This window comes from Schistocerca cancellata, chromosome 5 (assembly GCF_023864275.1).
Source record: "Schistocerca cancellata isolate TAMUIC-IGC-003103 chromosome 5, iqSchCanc2.1, whole genome shotgun sequence".
Taxonomy (NCBI): domain Eukaryota; kingdom Metazoa; phylum Arthropoda; class Insecta; order Orthoptera; family Acrididae; genus Schistocerca; species Schistocerca cancellata.
Genome location: NC_064630.1, coordinates 151797566 through 151820732, shown reverse-complemented (window position 1 = coordinate 151820732; position 23167 = coordinate 151797566). Strand labels below are relative to the sequence as shown.

Here is a 23167-nt window from a genome sequence, read left to right as displayed (position 1 = left end):
ATGCAGGAACAGTGCAAATTCACAAGCAGCAATGTCTGGACTGTACGGTGGGTTCTCCAGAAGTTTCAGTCCTGTACCCCACAAATCACCTTTCACAATGTTATACACATACTGAGATTGTCCCTTAAAAAACTTCTTTAACATCTCCTGGCACCATGTCACACATCACGTCACCCACTCTTCCATCAGTCTATGCGGCACCTGGAGACAACAGTCTCTTTACTTGCAAATGATCATGGCAGAATCTAAATAATTCCTAGAGCATTTGGCCCTAATGTATCCCTATCGGCTTATAGGTCACTCTCCTATCTTTGTCTAGAATTTTCATCATAACATCTACATTTTTCCTCCATAACTGATGACCATGGCCTTCCTACCTCCTCCAGAGTGACATTTCTTCTTTGGAATTTTCTGTACCACTTGAATATAGTTGGACGATGTGGACACACAAATATTCATTTCTTCGAAGCACTGGTCCATGTTTAAACAACGTGCAAAGTTTCACCGCAAAACTCCCCAAATCTCACTGTGACCACAATGCTTCCCATTTCAAACTAACCCTGCTAGTGAATGACTGCACCCACAGACTTGGCAGGCAAGTACAAAGTATTCTCAGAACACAGCTACAATAAGCCTCCCGTGACTTCTTTTAGTGTCATATTGCAAAACACTTTACCAGTATGCTTTGTAAACAAACACTGAATATTCTCTATCTAGCAGTGTAATGCAGTGTATGGTGAAACAGCTAAAACTTTTGTGTGTACTCTCTTTACATTAGATTACTTACTAAACTCCATATGGGGAAAAAGACACCCTCCTCAACTACTGGCACTGACATTCCTGCCATCAGCACTGGCTCTTAACCAGTCCCTTAGAATTGCAACAACACTGCAGTGTTGCTACTTCAAATTATGCAAGTTGTTCTTGTGATCGCAATAAGCAATCTCATAAACCTAACTTCAATTGTCGGACTTACTTTCAACGTCTACACTACTATTTACATTTGTTTTTGCTGATTTAATATATGGATTAGAGGGTTAGGTAAACTGAGTACGTTATTTATCGAAGTTCACGAATAAGAAAATGGACGCAATGAAAAATAAAGTATTTTCATTGAAAATAGTGTTCATCCGTTACTAGTGCGATTAGTGCTTGGTCAAAGAGATGGCACAGAAGGAACTTGCATAGTACAGACTTAAAAAGGCTGCAATCTGTGTAAAAGTCAACATTACATTTGTAATGTCACATTATAATGGCAAAATAAAGCCAATGGTTTAAAGACATCAATAAAGAGGACCACAAAGAACTTGTTGGAAAAAATTACTGTATACAGTTTCACCAGATCTGCTATCACAAGGACTGAAGATTTTTTTGTATTGACCATTGTCAACATGAAGTAAGGTATTGCTTATAGGTAAACAGAAGCTACATTTTCTATCACAAAGATGTTGCACACAAGCACTTTCCAAAACAGGGTGCACTCTAAAGTAAAAGCTACTGATGGAAGTAAGCAATTTATAGAGTAAGATTTTTTTATATGGTCTTCATTTTTCTGACTAAACGTATCCAGATGGATTGGAATTGAAGTTTTTTTATTTTCACTACTTATAGATCCTGTTTCAAATCACATCAATATTTTAATTCTTTCCTACTACAGAGTAAGTCACTCTACAAAGTAATTTGAAAGAACATCTTTCTGTATTTAAGCTGTTAATACATTTAGGGGAAAATGTATCCCCATTTGTCTGAATGCATTTTTGCTGGAAAGGGGCTGGTATATCCTAATGGAACAACCTACTTTCATTCCTCCGACATGGCTGCATAAGTGTGGGGATTTATTCTCATTCCTCAGTCTACCAACTGACTACATACTGGAACGGCTTTGTCGCATTAAATCCCTGTATACTGTAAACATTTGCAAATTTTTTGGTATTGAGTTTTAAAATCCTTGAACCTCTCCACGAACAAGACAAGCAGATTTAGCGAATTAAATGGATCAGGAAAGGTGCGATAGCATCAATACAATAATTATTTATGGATTTACATTTATTAATAAAAAGTTTGTCAATAACATAATCATTACAAGACTATTCCTATTTAATCAGAACTGTTCTCAATCATACTTAAACTTAAAAAATCTATTTCATAATGAAATAAAAGAATCTACTGATTATACCACCAGTAGGATACTGAACGTTAATTTAAATCAGTGAATACAAATTTCCACGCTATTTTAAATGTGGATACTGATTCAATTTCAGGTTGAATTAAAGTTAATTTTGACAGCTCTGAACCCTTTCTTGACTAAATATTTCTCCAGAAGAAGAACGTCATCTAATAGAATTAGAAACATCCATGATTAACTTTTACTCATCAAATTAAGTTACCTATGAAATATTACACACTTTAAAAATGTGAAGCCACATTTCAGTTGTGAGAAATCTTCCCACTTCATAACATGACTGCAGCCATAAAACAGTACACACAGAAGTCATTTAACAAAGGGGAAGTAGCTCTATTGTGAAGCACGAAGTAGTGAATCTACTGTGTCTTTGTACTCTGACACCTTTTTGTCCAATTATTTCCCCTAAAGAATGGAATGTGCCACTGAAGAGTCAAGAAAGGGTTATGGAGCAATCCACTGTTGGAATCTATGTCCCTAGTAGCGCCGCCTTTTTGAGGGGTAGTCACCCCCCCTACGGTCAGCACCCCCAGGGCCCCAGCGGCTGCGGCTGCCTGCCGCAGGACCCCCCAAATCCTCCCTCAAGTCACCCCGGGCACCTTCACCGTAGCGACTTGCACCTCTGTCGTAAGCATCCATAAAAGCCTTCGGATCCTAAGTGTAAATATGACATTTCACAACAGGGTTTCGAACATCACGGAGCGTCCACCAGCACGGTTAGCACATAGAAAGAAATGAGAAAATTTTCTGTTAGATTCTTCATTAGGAAGATCCTCATTACCAAATTAATTCTAAGCCAAATTCAGAGTTACACGAATAACTTGTAAACATCTGAACGGAAATTCAGACCAGAAAATTGCCAAACACAGAACTGTCACATACATCATGCTATTAGTGATACGAGAGAAGCTAATGCCTTATATGGCTAAAAATCTGGACGGTAATTTGCATACAGCTGGTAAACTGAACAACAGAAACAATTAGAACACAAGAAATACAAACAGCAGCCGATTGGCCTGCTCCTGCGAGTGCAATATTGCATCTGCAACTTCTTATGGAAGATTAACACTGTGGAATTACTGAAGAACTTCAACCAACAAGAAGTGTGATAAGGAAGGCATATCAAATTTAATGAAGCATCTTCAAAAAGAATGTTGTAATCTTCAAACTTCACTATTTTCAAATGCCTTGTGATTAACTTTCGAGTTGCTCTTTCACATCAACTGAGCTGCAAAATGTTTAATATCGTGGCACTATAATGTCTAGTTTTATAAAAACATTCTACGACAAATCACTAGTTAAGAAACACTTGTCCAACAACTGAAACGGTGTCATCATTGGGATGTAAACAGGAAACAAATATGTTCAACCCCCAATACCAACACTATTTACTAGGGAGGTACAAAAATTCTTGCTCATGAGGTCAATGAGGTAGATTCCATGACCAAACATCCGATATCACATATCAACACAAAAACAAGAATTCAGATTCATATGCAGCTTTCAATAACGAAGCATTATGTAACTAATTAATGCCCTGAATAATAAATTTTCCATATAATTTACTTGTTGCATTTTAGTTTTCAAATATTATTAAGTAAAATATTTACTTAAAATATACAGTCATGATCAACCATAAAGGATATTTAAAGAGGCTGAAACATCAGTTTACCATCTCGTCGTCAAAGTGGGTTTCAGTTTTAGTTAATTTTCATTTATTGTTGCGAATTTCATCTAGCACACAAAACTGAACACTTATATACCATCAGGTATAGTAACTGACAAACTTATCTGTTAAATAATCATTTCCTCTTTGCACAAATGAACTCTCTTCATTGTGATATGCTGGTTTGCTCAAGACTACAGAACAAACATGATACTGGCATAATTTTAGTCAGAGGAGAAAATTTAGTCTTACGACATGCATTGAGTGCACAATAAATTTTCACCCGTTCACTGTAGACAAATATTCATTAAATTTGCAAAACCATTGCCCCAATGATTCACCCCTCATCAATTAAAATATATTTCACAATAGGTTAGTAAAAATATTCCACTTTAGTGAGCTTTTTGGCGGGAAGGGAAAACCAATGGGTGAAATCTAATTTCATTAACAACGAATATATAGCAAGAATGTAAGTTATTCACCTCAACATTCTACAAGAAAAACGGCAGCACGAAGCTTCCTCATAGAATTTGGAAAATTTAGATAAATATAGTTTATCTGAAGCAAATTCTAATTCAAAATTATGAAGAAGTCAAATGCTAAGCATAATATATGTGACATCATAATAGTATTTGGCATTTCCTGGTCCCACAGAACTAAATGTTTCACAGTAAACTGATCATTCTGTGACAATATCTCTTAGGCAGAATTTTAAGCACTACAGATGTCTCAGAATGTTCAGCCACCAGCAAATATGTTTCAATACCAATACAAAAATATATCACATTCATGTCATGCATGCCCAAATTTTTTCAACACTCTCAAAGTTACACACCAACAACACAATGACATTCACTCACCAATGAATCATTTGCCATTAAACAAAAACAGTGCAGAATTTGTATTACTATTGCCTGTCAAACTTAACTTTAGTTAAGTAGCTTTCAGATTTTTTACAGAAATATTTGGCCTACAATACAAAACCACAGCATTCAAAACTTGCTATAGAAATTAATACTTCAAGGCAGCAGGAAAAATGAATTCTCTAAATATTGAAGCAGTTTGGCAAGGTATAAGAACAAGTTAAGTTACCTTTCCACCAGAAAAGGTAACTTCCACATACTTTTACAACCCCACTCGGGTGAACTATAGATTTATACCATACCTTTCGAAACAATTCTTGAGAAACTGTCTTTCATGCTCCTTTTCGTACCACAAAATGAGCAATGCTTAGAATGTTACTATTTCATTTAAAAACCTTGAAGCCAGGGCCTGAAGTACATAATTCAATCATGCAGTTTACACAGCATTATTTTTGTAGGTGCCATGTAACTACTGAATGTTCAGAAAAATAAATGTTTAGGCGATATTTGGACTCAAGAATGGTCACATATTTTGTAGTCCAACTGGATGTACAGTAGTTCCTGCAACTATCCTCTATTTTGAATCTGGATTAACTTCAATGTAAAAGTTGTAACGTACATGACATACAGCTAAAAACATAAAACACCCAGAGCAAGATCTCTTTAGAAGTAAATAATACGGAAGAAACATGAAGTATACTTAAGATTATATTTCCCAAAATGTATTAATGTGGCACCACAGCCAACATTTTCTACAGCCTAGGAATAATAATTACTGGCTTGAAGGTTCACATCACCATTTCTTTCATATTACTGAGGCACTGCTAAGCACTAACATTCCACCCACCATAAACAGCTACAAGAAAAACGAACTACAGTGACATTGCGCACCTTTAACACCATCATCTATGAGCACGAATCAAATAGTGTTTCGTGTAATCCGAAGCCTCAAAATGCTCAACACTATGGAACAAGACCCAAAATTCAATAACACTGGCTGCTAGTCTGCCATTAGATTGTTCGCAGAAGTTCCCAAATCCTTAACCACATACAATGGTTCCTGATTTCATCTTTCTTTTACCTACTCTGATTTAGGCACCCCAAATATGGCATTTACAGACATTACCACAGGGCTCTATGTATGTTCTAAGCCAATTACAACAGTTCAACAGAGCAGGTCAATGACCTAAGATATCTGCTGTAATACCATACACGAAGAGAAAAAGGCTTTAAAAGAAGACTGGAAGATGCAAGGACCACAATAGACATAACATGAAGACAGACCTGCAAAGGAACAAATCAACAATACAAAGGAAAAGCTGTGAGCTGCACTTGACACTCAAGTGAGTTAACCTTTTTTGTTTCACTAGATCAGCTATAATGCAACATTATAAACAGCAAGTCACCACTATACCAACAAATTCCAATTGCACTTTAGTTATCAACCTGAATTAGAGTTAAAGCATTCTAATGAGCAATATATTGAAAGGAAAACATACAAGAAATTAACTGAACAAAACAAATGGATTGGGTATCTGAACGATGATATTGAAGAAATCATGTTGAGAAAACAATCACCAATCTCTCTAAATTTTCTGGATGTCTCAATAGCCACAATTTAATGTAAAAATGTATACCTGCATTTTAGAAGTGGAGCCACTGCACACAGAAATAAGTAACCCCCCCCCCCCCTTAAAATTGCATCTGACAACATGAAAAAGATGGCCTGATTTAGTTAGACTCAGGCAACAAACAAAAGTGAACGTACATGCAGCAGTGAATGCAGAGAACTTTACAGCAACACACTAAATAGCAGTTAATAGGAAACAAAGCAACAACTTTTTTACAAATTACTTTGGTATTTTTCCCCCTTTTCAGACTGCTGCGAACTATTTGAAGAAATTCAAATTAACTTATTCGTGTATCCAGTTACTAATAAGCCAAAGTCACACACAACAGTAGTATTTTTAAATACTGGTAACCTTTAAAAGGCCTATATTAAATTGCTGACAAGTTTTTCAGCATCCCTGTAACAGTCAATGGAAATTATTAGTCTTGGTGACTTGAGTACTGCAAATGTGGCAGCAGTTAATAGAGCATTTTTAGCACTTCACTGTTTGTCAATTTGTAGAGCAAACAAAAGAAAATACTGCATGCTAATTGTGTAATTACATTTCTTCAATTAACAAGACTATTTGTTTAACTCCTCTCTTTAGTGTAGAAATTTCTGAGCACTACACAGTAACATCTACTACTAACTTTTAGCTGAAGATAGCACACTGAGGAAAAAATCCAATTTTAATACAGCACTGAGGTCTTCCTTAAAGGTTTAGCCAAAAACACATGGCACAGATACCACTATGCCATACGATTTAAGGCTTGCAGTAACTGCAGTTCAAGTCAATTTTATAAGCTTCCAAAATTGTCACAAAATACAACAGTGGTTAAGTATAGTTACGCAGATATTTGAGAGAAAATATCACAAGTGATGGGTGTCTGCAGTAAGTACCAGCAAGGGGCATTTCAACCCACAGTGACAAATTTTTCTCACTACAAAGAAATTCTCCCAGAACATACAGAACTTCTATAATTCTTGTTTTTGCATAAATATTTGATTCAGAGGATTAACTCATGTTAATTCTAAACTAATGACCAGTAAGCATACTCTAAAGCAAGACCAATGAAGCCAACTACCAACAGTGCAGTTATAACCAGGGAAGCAACAAAATTCAGGCAAACCTGGTTTCACTGTTACATCAATAAATGAACATTTCCTATGCTGCTTATATTGATCCTTGTTTTCACAATTCACACCATGAACAGTTTATTTGTTGTTGGAAATCTAATAGTGCCATAACAGCACATCAATATTCTTGAAAGCAATAATTCAACATAAATAATTACACTTCACGAAAGTCTAAATTTTTTAGTGCAACTGCCAATTTTAACAATAGATACAAATCTGTGTGGAACTGGATAACAACTCCACTACATATGCATCTAAAAACTGACTATACAAATCCACATACTGCGAAAGTGCAAGTACACAATACACCAGAAAGAGTTCACTGTACACACTGGTGTTGACCAAGACCATAAAATATGCTCAAAATCAAAATAATTTAGTCTATTAGACTGACAATAGCTACTTCTGTGTATATCTTTGACTAATTAGTTTTGCAGAGCAAATATCAAGCAGACAGCAGTTTTACAGTTTTCTTATACAATGTGGTATGTTTACTGTAAAACTGGTGATGCACAAGCCACTGAAATGCAAAGAAAAAGTTGTGCTGAATACGATTTATCTGAACAAAGACAACATTCTACACCTGTTCCCTTACATTTTACCGCAGAGGGCATGTATGAATATATTTGCAAATAATGCAAGCAGGTATCTGGGATGATTATCTTGTAATTAACTTTCCAGACAGACCTGCACTAACTTAAGTTAGTTTTAATCTCACCCAGCAAAGTGTTTATAAAGAAATGGTCCGCTCTTAGAATGGAAGAGTAAATTACGAATGTAATCTACTGACTGTTTTGGTCATTTCATTTGTTTCTTGCTGGCTTGTAGAGCACATAATGGACATTACGTGCCACATATTTAATTTCACATCTAACAGGCTTGATCAACAGTATTGATATGGATAAGGTTATTGAATGACCAGTCGGTCGGCATGCACCGCAAGAGTGGGAGACACTACGCTGACCTATTCCCACACCAACTGAAACCACATCACAGTAATAATGCATCCAACAGAATTGTGAAGCTATCTTCACAGAAACCAGGGTGAAGCAATAACAAACTGAAAAATCATGATTATATTATTAATCCAACAAACTGCCACAAACCACATGTCTTTTGTACCGAAGTACTCAGAAGATATCCCTGAACACCTGAAAGCTTGTCAAGTTCTGGAACAACAATACAGATTCCTGATTTAAGTGACAACTTACATCAGCATAGCATTATAAATGATCTTGAAATTTTCAGTTGTCAAGCAGTATGTATTCACTCGTCTTTCTGACCCATTCAATGTCCCCTAACATAACATTGCACATAAAAAAATTAAAATCAACTTACACATTTCATTTCACTAAATGACATAACCCGCAACTCAAAGACCAAAAGCTGCACGATATCTTTAAGTTTAACACACAGATATATCTAGTATCAAACAAACTCAAACGTGGAATAACAACAATAGAAGGAAAAGGACATTTCTACTTGCCATAAAGACGATGTGTCAAGTTGCAGCCAGGTGCAACAGAAATACTGTCACATTTAGCTTTCCACCAAAGCCTTCTTCACTACAGGACACACTCACTCACTCTCTCTCTCTCTCTCTCTCTCTCTCTCTCTCTCTCTCTCTCTCTCTGGCAGCTCAGATCAAAATACAACTGTCGTGTGGAACAGAAGCATTAATCTGGAGAGGGTGGTAAAGGGGAAGTGATAGCAGGACACAGGTGGGACAAGAGGAGCACTGTCTTGTGGCAGGTGCAGGGACTAGCTGCAAACAATGCAAGCATGACAAGACTGCTACCATGAGTAGTCTGCAGGCTTTGGGGCAAGGAGTGGAGGAAGGTGGTGTGGGCAAGAACAGATCAGCAAAAGAGAGGAGCAGGGAAATGCAAGCAGTAGTGTGTGTGTGTGTGTGTGTGTGTGTGTGTGTGTGTGTGTGTGTGTCCATCCAATGATGGTAACAGGTTTTAAGTGTGAATAGGGTGAAGGTGATACCACAAAGAGGTTGGAAACTTTGGAAGAGACTGTGAGGACAGTATTCTCACACACCAACAATTTTGGGAACCAAGAACATGATTTAAGGATAACCCCAAAACCACCATCTATGCAGTTCAGGGAAGCTGGTGGGCAAATGGCGGCTCTAGATGGCCCAGGCTGTGAAGCAGCCACTGAAATCAATGTTATGTTCAGCCACATGTTGTGCCACAGTGTGGTCCACTTTACTCTTTGCCACACTTTGGCAAAGGTCGTTCATCTGGTGGACAGCTGGTTGTCGACACACCAATATAAAAGGCTGCACAACGATTGCAATGGAGCTAGTATGTGGCATGGCTGATTTCACAGGTGACCCAGCCTCTGATCGGGTAGTATAAGTCTGCATCTTCCACAGGGATATGATCTCTGTGGCAAGGGGTTGGGTTGGGAGGGGCATAATGATGGACTAGGATATTGTGGAGGTTGGGTGGGTCACAGGGATGGATCTTTGGTAGGATGTTCCTCATTTCAGGACATCACAATTGATAAAGACCTGACTAAGTATGTGGTTCAGTTCCACTCCAGGGTGGTAGTGGATGACAAAGGGGACACTCCTTTGTAGCTGGTTTCTTGTGGGAGGGGGGGGGGGGGGGAGATGTGAGGGCTGAATGTGTGGGAAATGTAACAGGGGATTTGTTTGCAAACTAGAACATTCTTTGCTTACCCATCATCATGCCTGAAATGAGGGACATCCTAAGAAAATATCCTCCCCCATCTTTCAGGAAGATGTTTTCCATCACCCACCGTACCTCCCCAACATCTGAGTCCACCCCTACGCCAACCCCAACCCCTTGTCACAGGGGTCACATCATGTGGAAGAACCAGGTGCAAGATTTGCCCAATCCAGCACTTCTTATACCTGCCCTATCCCAGGACTATCCTACCCCACCACTGGCTGGGTCATCTGTGAAAGCAGCCAATACCAGCTCTGTTGCTATCATTGTACAGCTTCTCGTATTGATGTAACTACCAAACAGCTGTCCACCAGGATGGAAAGCCTTATCAAAGTGTGGGCAAGAGCAAAGCAGACCACTGGTGGCACAACATGCAGCTGAACACACACTATTTCAATGGCTTCTTACAGCACATCCTCTGCTCCCAAAATTATACTGGCCTAAACCTACAGTAACATACTGTCCCCACACCCTCTACCCAAGTTTCTGCTCCCTTTGCGGCAACATCTGCACCCTACTCACACTTACAATCCCTCACCCTCATTGTATGATGCTCAATGCCAATGCACCCAGCTGTCTTTCCATTATCCTGCTCCTCTGCTTTCCCACAAGCGGGCTCTCCCCGAACACTCAATGTTACACCTGGTGTTCGCTTCGTCATTCCTCCATGCTCTTCCAGACAACACTCTTCTCTCTCTCTCTCTCTCTCTCTCTCTCTCTCTCTCTCTCCACCCGTATCCTGCTATCCCTTCCCGTTCCCACCCCTGCACACTGCTGCTTTAATTCTGGTCCCAGATATTGCATATTGGGATCACAGGATGTGAAGCAGGCTTTGGCAGAAAGTTACACATGTTCGTTGTGCCTGTAACTCATGTCATTTACGATGAGTAGCAATCTGTCATTTTCCTTTTATTATTTACATCCAATATCAGGCATCTAACCACACACTACCCCAGGAGCAACTACACCATCTACATCCATGACTTTTTTGGAATACTATCTCATTGTTCCTACATTGTAGGATATTTTTCAAGTTTGTTTATATCACTGGTCTCTTATAATACTAGTGCAACATACAAACTAACATCCAACCACACAAAATCCAATAAAATAAGTGGTGCCCCCCCCCCCCCCCACCTTCATTTAATGATACAGAAGAAGTGATTCAAAATAATGTAGGTGTACTGAATGTTTACAATTAGTTTTAAAACCTAGTTTTAAAACACGAGTTAAATTCAGAGCTGGCCATTACACTACAATCTTTCAGCCACTGTAAACAAAGCAACTCAATTTTAATGGACCTTTTGTATTTTGCAAACATAATAAAGTTAGAGCTGATGCACTGTTACTCCTCTTCAGTGAGAGGCAATTTTTATTCTTATCAATGATCAAACTCTAGTTTATGAACCCAGAACACCAATGTTGCTGCTCGCAATGAGCATTAATCAAAGGACACTAGTAAATTTAATGACCTTGTAGCCATTTACACTAAGTGTTTCAAACATAAACTACATTAAACGTACGTTTTTTTCTCCAGATTGTATTACTCATTAATGTCAATTCTGCTACATGTTGCCAATCAAGCTTGATTCTGCTATATGTTATTTATATTTTTGAGGTCTCAACCAACAATTAACAGCTAGCAAATGTCCCAAGGCAAAAAATTGCAACATGTCCACTATTTTACATGAAACTTTTCTTTACAGCAGACACACATGGCAAAACAGTGTTCAATTACAGCAAAATCTGCCAGGAACTGTCCCTTTCAATAATGAACCGATATTTGAAAAACACTGTCCTCAACTGCTCATTACGTAGTTACGGAATGATTGTTGGTATTGTTTCAAAAACAAAGTAATGTTTGTGAGAAATGAAAAACAACACACAGCACACACCAATTAGTATCCATTATCAATGCGATAAAATTTTGGCAAACAGGTTTTGCCCTTTTCATTCATAGGCCAGTTATGAACAACAGTATTTTAGAAACTAATCTTGATACTCACCGGCGGGATGGTTCCTGCCTCAGCACCTGTGAACGAAACAGAGTAGTAACTTATGTGCAAATCAATGGCTGAAATTAATTTAATACTAGCACAACTTAATATTACCATTGACAAATGCAGTTTTCAGATTTGTCTTGAGCTCAAAAAATCTGCCAAACTGAAGGAATTTTGTGGCTACTATCCAGGAGACAAAATTTACACACTGCCACTTTTAATCCTATGATATACCAAACTAATTCTTTGGGTAGTGGTGGAAGGACAGAATTCTTGACAAACTCAAGTTTAAGGACTACCTCAATAATAAGAATATGGTGAAGTACACTGTTTATCTGCAGATTTCAGTTCCCTGCAGCCTATCTCACTTTTCTTACTTGAAATTATAAGGAAATCAAATTACATCATCATTCAAGGAAGTAGATTTCTGCCACAACCGTGCACAAAGCATTATTAAAGAACACTTTCTGGGAATATGAGAACTGTCTCAATATTTTTGAGAACGTAAAAATTACTTATGATACATATGCACATCTCTTGATTAGTAGTAATTTTTATACCCGCACACACAAAAATTTGCGATTTTAATCTAAAATTTTCCAACCACAGGTCTGGTAAAATCAGACATACTTCACAACTTACCAACTGCATCATAATCACGAATGACTGGATCGGCAGCTGCTGCATCATAGTCTGTGGGATTGGCTCTCAATGCCTGTTCTTGCTGTTCCAGGAGACTGTTTAACTGATGCGCCTGAAATGACAACATGATTGTCAATTATCTGCATGCTCCCTTGACAAGAGAAGCAGCATACTTATTTTTGAGATATTATGCACAAATTTGCAACCAATCCTTGATAAATTTAATAAGCGATGTATTAACACTGACTTTAGTGACTATGATGATTTATGTGCAGAGTTGACAATTCAACATTATCAAATTAATAAGGCCAGAAACTGAGTAACAATTGACATCATGGGTACCACTGTATGAACACAAAGCAACTTGCTATTTATTAATGCTAATTTTTCAGCACCACCACAGTAAATTTGTCCAATATTTATTCCACAGGTTCATTGGAAAGAATCAATGTCTCTACCTACCAACACTGTAAACCATGAAATACCAGAACCTTCTTGTAACCAGAAAGTTGCATCAATGCACATACTCAAAATTTAAAACTCCCAATGTCCACATCCAGAACACTGAACAAAGCTGAAGCAAATTTACATACAATTACACTTAATTTTGATTCATTACCAGATGAAGTCATACTTTGTTTACATTCAGTTTGGCCACTGGTAAAATATATTTTACAGAAGGAGCTGTGAACATATGCTTTGCTGCACATATGTGAAATTTAATCCAATAATGTCCTGTGGCTACAATTCCAGAAAAATTAAGTATTAGTGTGCAGAAAAATGTTAACTAAAATTTTGCACTAACTTACCTGCATGAAGAGATTGTTTTCTTGTTGTCTTCTGCGAAGTTCTTCTTCTTGGTGATGCATTCGATGCTGCATTTCTTCCTGTTGGCGACGCATACGCTCTTCCATCTGCAGGCGCTGCTCTTCCACCTGCCGTTCCTTCATTTCCCACTCCTGTTTCTGTCGTTCACGGTCTAATTCACGCTGCCGCAGTTCTGTAAAAGCACAAATATTACACTGTATCCCCCCCTCCCCAATACTAAATTCCTGTGCTCACAAAATCAATTTTACACAATGATTACTTAACCATTTGTTCTCCAATGCTATCTTCTGAATGTGTTATTTTAATTTTGAACAATGATATAAATATGGCATACACAACAGCAGCAATATTTTTGAATGTTTCTAAACTATTCCGTTTTACAACAATTATGTGCTGCTTGCACCAAGCAAAAGTAAGAATTTCTTAAGCACTACGAATGAAATAAGATTTTAAAATTTCCTGCTACATTACATCGGTCTCAGAAAAAGAGCTTTTGTATGTACAATAAAACCCAGTATTCAAGTTCACAACTGGCTATCAATTAAGCAAACAAGCCAAGTACTGATAGAATGCTATTATAGCTACTTACGTTCACGCAGCATCTCTGTCTCGTGTTCATAGCGAGCATATTCCATTTGAGCTTCTAGTTTTTCTTCTTCCATCTTCATTTCACGGCGCAAGGAATCTTCCTTTTGTTTGTGCAAGTCATACAGTTGTTTCCAACGTGTACCATACTCATACTCAAAGCTTCCCGGTGTTGCAAAACGTGGTCCCACCTACAAATAACTCAGCTTTAAAGTTCAGCCTGTTTAAGCACACTACAGGGAAAATTTGACTGGTTTATAATCCTCATCGTCATTGTCGCGCACATCTTTCTACTTGACAACAGTCTGCCAAACAAGGCAATTTCAGTAAAGTACCATATTCACCCGAGTATAAGATGACAACCCCATTTATGATTTTTCTTGGGAAAAATTATTTTTAACGTATTCTGACTAATCAAAACCACAAACTGTTTTACTGACAAAGAGGCTGCCCAAAAATTTAATACCATACCTATTCTAAATCTATCCTATTTGTTGACTGACTACATTTTGATAATACAAAGAGAAAAATGAAAAAGGGTTTGCTTTAATTTGTGGACTGTTTTCTACCATTTTGATTTACCAACCCTATCATCTATGGCATCCATCCTAGTATCACAGCTGTGAAATTTTTATCTCCTTTTTCACAAAAATTTGCCTGTTTCTTCCAAATATATTGCAATTTATAACGCTGTGGTTACCGACGGACCTAACACCACATATCTAGTTTCACTTAGATAATGAATTGAGAATGTTACAATGTTTCTCGCATACAAACATATCTGCCTGCCACTGACTGTAGAACCAGCAGCTGACACACACCCCCTTTTCATTTCTGTCAATATTGCAGCACAAAAAAAAGAATGCCACCGAGCCCTTGCTAAACTCAGTCTCTTGCAGAAATTAATACTTCTGTTCAGTATTTGTCCAATTTTGAAGTCAATTCCCAATAATTACACATACTGGAAAACAGCAGTTTAAATGTGCTAGATGTTCTAAAAAAGCCGAAGTCTGTAGTATGGATTTCCATGGTCGGTATCATGACAACTTGCTGCCTGCCCGTGAACCCTACCCACTCTTTTCTAGTTCTCAGCAGAAATGGTATCACTTCCTCTTTCAAGCCTTTCTTAGTGCTGTGCTTCAGCAGCTGTGAAATATCTTCTAAGAATGAAATCATAAGGCAGATAATACATAAATAAAAGCTAGCAATCTAACAATTCAGTCCAATTCTTGAACTTTCGCTTGTCCCACACACTACCACGTCTGTTAGTACTATCCCCACAACGTGACTTAGCACGGCAATTGACAACAATTACAGTCAATATAATGTAATCGGATAGATAAAAAATCTACTCAGCAAGTGCCAGCAGGAGAACACACCTATTTTTAAGTAAAGGATTTTACACATGCAAGCTTTCAGAGCCAGTGGCTCCTCATGCGGGCAGAAGGGTTGAAGGAGAAGGTAGAGGTTTAGGTGAAGGGTTGGAGTTCAGGAAAGTCACAAAACCCCAGGTCACAGGAGACTTACCGGACTGTAAGTCTCCCTTGACCCAGGGTTCTGGTTGACTATTACGAAATCTACCACTTTCCCCAAAGCTATCTCGTCCTTTTCCTTTTCCCTTCTATCTTTCTGCCAGGAGACTGCACACGAACTTTTTTATGTGTGTTTTGTTCTGCCGTCACTTTGCAAGTAGATTTATCATCTATCCAATTACATTATATTGTCAAAAATTTATTATTTTCCATGATTTTACAGATTTTCTCATTTGTAACCCACACATTAAATTATTTCAGTTTCACGATCAAATAACATTTATCTGGATTCGCAATGAAATAATGTTATTTGAAGGACAACATTTCCACTTTTGATTGTCACCTTAAAAATAGAATCAATTTTTTACTGCACACCTGTCCAAATACAATTGCAGAGTTTTTAAGACGATATCATTAAATTCTCTCTCCTCCTGGGTTTCACAAAATTGTCAAATTTTAAGCAGAGCAATAGACTGTTATAGTGGCTAGTTCTATCACTTTATCGTTAAAGCAATGTCTATACCAGAATGAGATTTTCACTCTGCAGCGGAGTGTGTGCTGATATGAAACTTCCTGGCAGATTAAAACTGTGTGCCCGACCGAGACTCGAACTCGGGACCTTTGCCTTTCGCGGGCAAGCGCTCTACCATCTGAGCTACCGAAGCACGACTCACGCCCGGTACTCACAGCTTCACTTCTGCCGTAATGTCTATACCGTATCTAGCATTTTGGCGTATTGGGAAATCCTGAGCCGTTCGAATGCAAGAATAGTTTCCTAACCCTGCCCTTCAGAATTCCTCAAAATAAATCTGCACATTAGCTCAACAGCCAAAGCTTCATCTGCAAATTTGAGACTACCCCTATATGCTTTAAGAAACAAAAGTGTTAGCTTCAGTTGCAATAGTTTAGTCTGAAAAGGACACTGTAAATTTTGAACAACAAATTTAGGAAAAAATGTCTCCTTATAATCGAGTAAATACAGTACTTCAGTTTACCACCACAAAATATGACATCTCACAATAAAACTGGCGGCTACATTTGGTAACAAATTACCACTCTCTTAAGACTTATTTATGTACTAGGGAAAGGATTTCTAATAGTTTGTTGAATGTAAACTATATTATGGTTTGACCTACTTTCTTCCTTAAATGGCAGTATTTACATGACAAATTTTCAATTTAGAGACAACGGCCATTTCCAGAAAGTCATTTTCATCCCAAAACCAAAATTTCTCAAATTTTGGTCAAGTTGAAAATTCAACAGTGTATGCAAAACACTTCTAAGTGTGTAGCTAAAAATAATTTCCCCATTAACCTACATGACAGACCTTAATATTTCTGTGCAACTTCACATTACATTAAATACTATTTTTCGCAAGTCCTCGTACAGTTTTAATACCTTGTAGATAACCAATATAAAATCAATCTTGCAAAATTCTGAAGAAAAGACAAATTATGCTCAGAGACAAAGATAATATCATTAATAACACCGTATGTCTGGACGGAGGCAATTATTTTTACAAGAGCGGACAACTGAATTAAAAAGGAACCTGTATATATTACCAAAAATATCACAGGGCTCAAAATCTGACTCCACAAGTGAACTATCAGATATTTGTATTGGCCACAGAATTGATCAGAACAGTTGAACTAATAACAAGGAACTTCTACTATAGTATTTAAATGTTGCACCAAGGTGTCACTAATATCCTTAAAGCTAAAGCACACTCACTTCTCTCATCTTGTAGTACTCTGGGTTCTTCTTAGGCAGATTTTTCTCCTGATAGCCATCCGTGTCATCTAATGGTTCAAATGGTTCGATAACAACAGGACGCAAAGACCTGCAAGTCACAGAATATAATGATTTCTCATGTTAATCTACCACTATAGTAAAAAAAGTAACGAAACAATGAAAAATGTGCACACGTTTACAACAAGGAAACCTTTAAAACTTAACACCAATGTAACTCTGGACCTTTACCTGGTGAGGATATAAAACTACACACAAATGAAAGTGCACATTTAATGAAACAAATCTAAAATACAATTTCCATACTAATAATGACATGAATTTGAGCATGACTGTATCCATGACATCTATTTGCATGTCAAAGGTTTGACAAAATAGGGGTAATAGAAGTGACGGACTGAGGCTTGACACCAAGATTTCACAACAAATAACGTAATTTGTTTAAGCCATATCAATTCAGTATGACAGACTTTCATTCACACTCAGACTAAGGATTAAGTAAATAGGCCCATATTTTTGTTTGTTTTTGACTAAATTTCTTGATAAAGGTCTTCAAAGATGACATCCAAAGCAACGTTCTTATTGTACATCATATAGCTTTTTTATTTTACAGATAATTCTCTTCTCACAAAAAAAGAAACTGCAGTCAGTTAACCAATAATATTCCATTGTTTTTCAATCGGTTTTGGAATGACAATATTCCATCTTCTGGCATACACTGTAATTATGTTCACTCTGCAACTATGGCTGTTAAGCTGAGTAAGAGAATATTTACGAGTTCCTGGAAGTTTAAAGATTTAGGATCTTGTCCAGGTAAAGTGGGAATTTGCTTTCAAATACATCACATGAAATGATGGGTTGCTGAAACTTCAGGTTCCAATGGTTCCAACACAAAACTACCACCTCAAAAAACTACTTTTTTGTCAATTTGTTCCTGTATCCATTGGTTACTATGATAAAGGTTAATTTTGTAAAACTGAAATTATAAGTTTCTCATATTGTCTGGACACAGAGTTAAAGAAAACAATGTTGCTAATTCCAGATCAGATTTGACCATGCATTTGAATGATAATCAAAATGAGTTACAGCTGGTTAATAAAAATTTGGCAATCTCTCTCGTCATGAAATTATTAATGAACATACAGATTTGTACCACAGAAATATTTTAGCTTGTTGTTATATATTTCAGGATACTGCTTCAGTTAAGTTTCTGCAGTGTTTTTTTGGATCATTTCCTCTTAACCATAGTATTGTTAACTTTTAAGAAATGGATAATGTGGTGGTTACTAATCATTGTGTTTCATATCCAAGATCTATACATTCTTTTACTGCCTTGCGTTTTCAGTACCAACACACTATTTGGTTCTCCCACTCACAGCAGCAACTTACCACCTACCTACCACAGCTGCATGAAAACCACGTTTTAGTGTCACACACAGCATGCCATCTTGCTGGTCTCTCCCTCAGCAGTTTACAGTTTTGCTGTTACTACAGTCAGACGAGTTAGATTAGCTGCTGTCACTTTCCTATGTAAGTGTCTTACATATTGTGTCTTCTGTTTCATACACACCTCAGCAAAAGTTTGGAATATCAAGAGTTTAATACAATGACTTCTTTTAGTATGCCCACCGACACTTGTCAACACCTTAACAAAATGCGCACACAATTCCTTCAGAAAACCAGCAGTTTTGTTTAGTCACAAAAATATCATTACTAAACAAAGTAGGGTCTCTTCTGGGTGAAGATCTTGAAAAACAGTGAAATCTGTATATCCTCATCCTTTAGTAGTGAGTATATCCTCTCCATACATGGATGAGTTCTTCCACTCTGAGGCATGCTCTGGATAATACCGTCATGTTTATCTTAGGATGTAAGGTACAATGACCACCATCAACAGGTCCCATGGATGCTCAATTGCATGCGCTGGTCAACGCATTCCACTAATGTTGCATCTTTGAAGATACGAAAATTTTGGCTTGGCATAGACTAAGACGAAGTTGTCACTGATTTCACATATCTAGGGCCTTAAGATTATTTGTATGATCTCTGAGGTATGAGGGACCAGTTGAAATGCCACAGATGTGAATTAGAGGGGTCTGCCAGCCCATCTTTATTGCTGCCCACAAAATTCACTTCCAACTGCAAATGGATGAGCTTCCTGAACATATCTGTATTCCTGGTGTATTTGTAGCCTAGCACTTTTTCAAACCCTAACATGTCTAGTCGTAAAACAATCCTGGTCTCATCAGCAAACATGACATTACTCCTTTCTGAAATGGTCCGATGTTGATGTGAGAGAGCCCAGCTCTTTTGACTAAAGCCATTCCATTGGTTCAGTGCAAAACTTCTCATTGTTATTCTTGGATGGAAACCACCCTGATGCTATCTTCTGCGTACTGCTTGGTCTGAGGCACGAATTCCTGTTGCCCAAGAGAAGTCATTTTCAATACTTCTGGCAGTTGACATTGGGCCCCTGTGACCCGACATTTTGAGGAAACAATCCTGCATTGGTGTTGTCATAGGAAAATGAGCCTCCAAGGTATGTCGTTCACATTTCCCGTATCTGTACCTTTTCCACACCACTTTTGAGTGACATGTAACTGACAGGTTATATCTTGCTGTTTATGACCTGCCACCAACTATCCAGACAGTGTCAGGCCTTTATGTAGCACATTACTGCAGTGCTTGCTTTGTGTTGTTGCAGTGGTGATATGTTCAGACGACTGGGAAACAGCCACAAACCATGCCAGTACATGGGCTGTAACTGGATAACAAATGACCTACCTAGATCAGACTAGTGTCCGACTACAATTTACAATGGTATTAGTAAGTTTAGCTGTATTTTAATGAGCAAGGTTGGTGGCTCAGGACACACACAGGTGTAAATAGCCATGTATTTTAATGACCGAGGTCGGTAGCTCAGAACATGCACAGATGTCTATGGCACTGTAGGAAATCCCAAACAGTGAGCATATACACAACCACAGCATTTGGGGACGGTGGAGCAGGACGTGAACACACATCCATAACAGCGAAACAGTATGAGGGCGAGTCAAATGAAAACCTTAAATTTGTAATAACAAACTGAAATTTCGTGCCTTTATCCTGTAAGTTGGTAAGCGTGCTACAGTGTGCAGAATGGCCTATGGGTGGCAGCATAGTGCAGATATCATCGCAGTATCAAAAAGGCATCACTTATTACCAAGTTATATTTCACAACAGGTTTTGAAAGATAAAGCTGTTGTGTTACATCCTTTAAAAAACTGCAGAATCTGCTGTCTAGAAACTAATTAACAAAGTTTTTATTATATCATTTCTGCACAGAAGTTTGTAATTTGGGAATAAGGACAATGCTATAACTGCTATGGAAGTAAAGTTTCCATTACATCACTTCCACATCAGTAACTGCTTGAAACGAATGACTGGAGGGAGGGGGGGGGGGAACAAATAACTGTTATTCTATAGTAGGATCATTTACTTTTAGTTATATGCAATGTGAATCGTTAAGGAGATATCTACGAGTGGTAACCAATCACAGCTATCATTAATGAGGAACCCTTTGATCACATTAGTCCCTCCAGTGGCATCAGGACAATTTCACTATGAACAAATCTGTGCCAGACTAATAAGATGCTTAAATTCTCCTTTAGGCAGTATAATTCCATATAAAAATCAGCAGAATGTAAGGGTACATTAATTGAAGGCATGTTTGTAATTCTTATACTATCATACTGAATGGACATTCATCTACAACACAAATTGGAACAATTTAAAGACAGTCGAAAACATTTAAGCTAAATGCCACATTTTAACATTACGAGAAGAACTCTTGCAAACAGTAGTAAATGATTTAAAAATGTGTAAGATCTCTTAACGCCACCTGCTTAACCAATATCTTCCCTGAATAAAACTTCCCTCTCCAAGCAAATTCGTTGTCTGTTCTGAGAACTATTCAATGTAGAACATATAGCATTTCATCTAATCTTAGCAATGGGACACCTGACTTGTCAGTTTATTGTTATTTTGTTTAGCTGGTTTTCAGTTGAATGAAGCCAATCTCTACAGTGTCAGATATACAAATGTTTTCACTTATTCTCCATAACTGAGTGGTTTCAATAAATGTGAAGCAACTGAAAGACAAATATTGACAGTGAATTACAGTTGCCCTTTCTTTAAAAAACATTCGAATAAAAAATATATTTCTAAATATTAAATACTTATCAAAATTAATGCATATTTACTTACTTAAATCTGAATTTTTCATACACCTGGCATTAAATGTGTATTTCTGTAACTGGTGCTACATTATAAATTTATGCTTAAATAAATAATCGCTTTTAACTCAAATTTATTGAAGCTCTCTGCTTAAGGGTTTGTGCCGATCACCAATAATTCTCTTCTGCTAAATGCAGAAGTTACGAACAGGAAAGGACAAAACATATTTATTAAAAATTGTGGTAATTTGCCAGAGTTATTTCTCATCATTCATTACCCTTCTTTGGACTTATTTACTATACTTTCATGACTTATCCTTACAGACCTGTATACCTTACTGAATTTATCTTCAGGTATATGATTTTTTTCCATTTCCACAGCATTGTGTTTTGATATTCTGATCCAGATACGAAGTTTACTATTTAAGAAAATGTCTATTTATAACCAAATACATACACACTCCGAAAGCCACTGTATGGTGTGTGGCAGAGGGTATCCTGTACCACTATTAGTCTTTTCCTTTTCTGGTCAACTCTCAGGCAGAGTGAAGGTAAAACGACTTTCCACTCAGAACAAGGGAAAAATGACTCAGTACACGTCAATTTCTCGTATCATTGTGGTTGTTATGCGAAATGTTGCTGGCAATAGGATAATCTGCAATCAGTTTCACATGCCAGTTATCTAAATTTTTTCCATGGTGTTCCTTGAAAAGAATGTTGCCTTTGGTGTCTTCCATTAATCTGACCTGGTGCCAACCCCTAACACCCGAACATTGCTCAAGAATAGTTTGCACTAACATCCTATATGCCATCTCCTTTACAGGTGAACCACACTTCGCCAAAGTTCTTCCAAAAAAACTGAGGTCTACCATTTGCCTTCCCTACCACAATCTTAACATGCTCGTTCCATTTCATATTGCTTTGCAACATGGGCCCACATATTTAAACAATTCAACTGTGCCCAGCAGGACTACCAATGCAGTATCCAAACAGTACAGAGTTTTTTCCTGATCATCTGCAATCCTATATTTTGGGCTAGCTGCCATTCACCACACCAACTGCAAAATATCCCTAGGGCACTCCTGATACCTTGTCCCTGATGACCACTCACTGTCAAAGGCAACATACTGGGCTGTATTACTTCATAAGTATTTGAGCCAATCACAAATCAGCTATTCATGTAGTTATACCTTCGTTAACAGTCTGCAGTTGGGTACTGTGTCAAATGCTATTTCAAATTCTGGCAATATCCAATGTGCCCATTTCACTTCATCCATAGTTCACAGTATATTGTGAGAGAAAGGCAGGCCAAATTCCAGACGAGTGATGCTCAATAAAACCATGCTAATTTATGTACGTAAGCTCTTCAGTCTATGAGAGATTCAGGATTTTCTACACTATTACATTCTATAATGCTGCAGCAAACCAATGTTATGGATATTTGTTAAATTTTGC

The 23167-nt window shown here is 37.5% G+C and overlaps 1 protein-coding gene across 2 annotated transcripts in view; it reads right to left on the bottom strand.

The window, feature by feature from the left end:
- The window catches only part of LOC126187492 (hrp65 protein-like), a 159886-nt gene that overhangs the window by 98278 nt on the left and 38441 nt on the right, over positions 1-23167 (bottom strand). The window contains exons 6-11 of one of the 2 annotated variants that reach the window (XM_049928604.1): positions 17481-17589; positions 14222-14408; positions 13614-13804; positions 12805-12916; positions 12169-12194; positions 2029-2836 (exon numbers count right to left, since the gene is read on the bottom strand). In XM_049928604.1, the coding sequence (XP_049784561.1) occupies positions 2660-2836; positions 12169-12194; positions 12805-12916; positions 13614-13804; positions 14222-14408; positions 17481-17589 (802 nt within the window). In that variant the 3' untranslated portion in view covers positions 2029-2659. Of the gene's footprint in view, positions 1-2028; positions 2837-12168; positions 12195-12804; positions 12917-13613; positions 13805-14221; positions 14409-17480; positions 17590-23167 lie in introns of those variants that run through there. The other variant, XR_007537747.1, reaches the window with a different exon arrangement.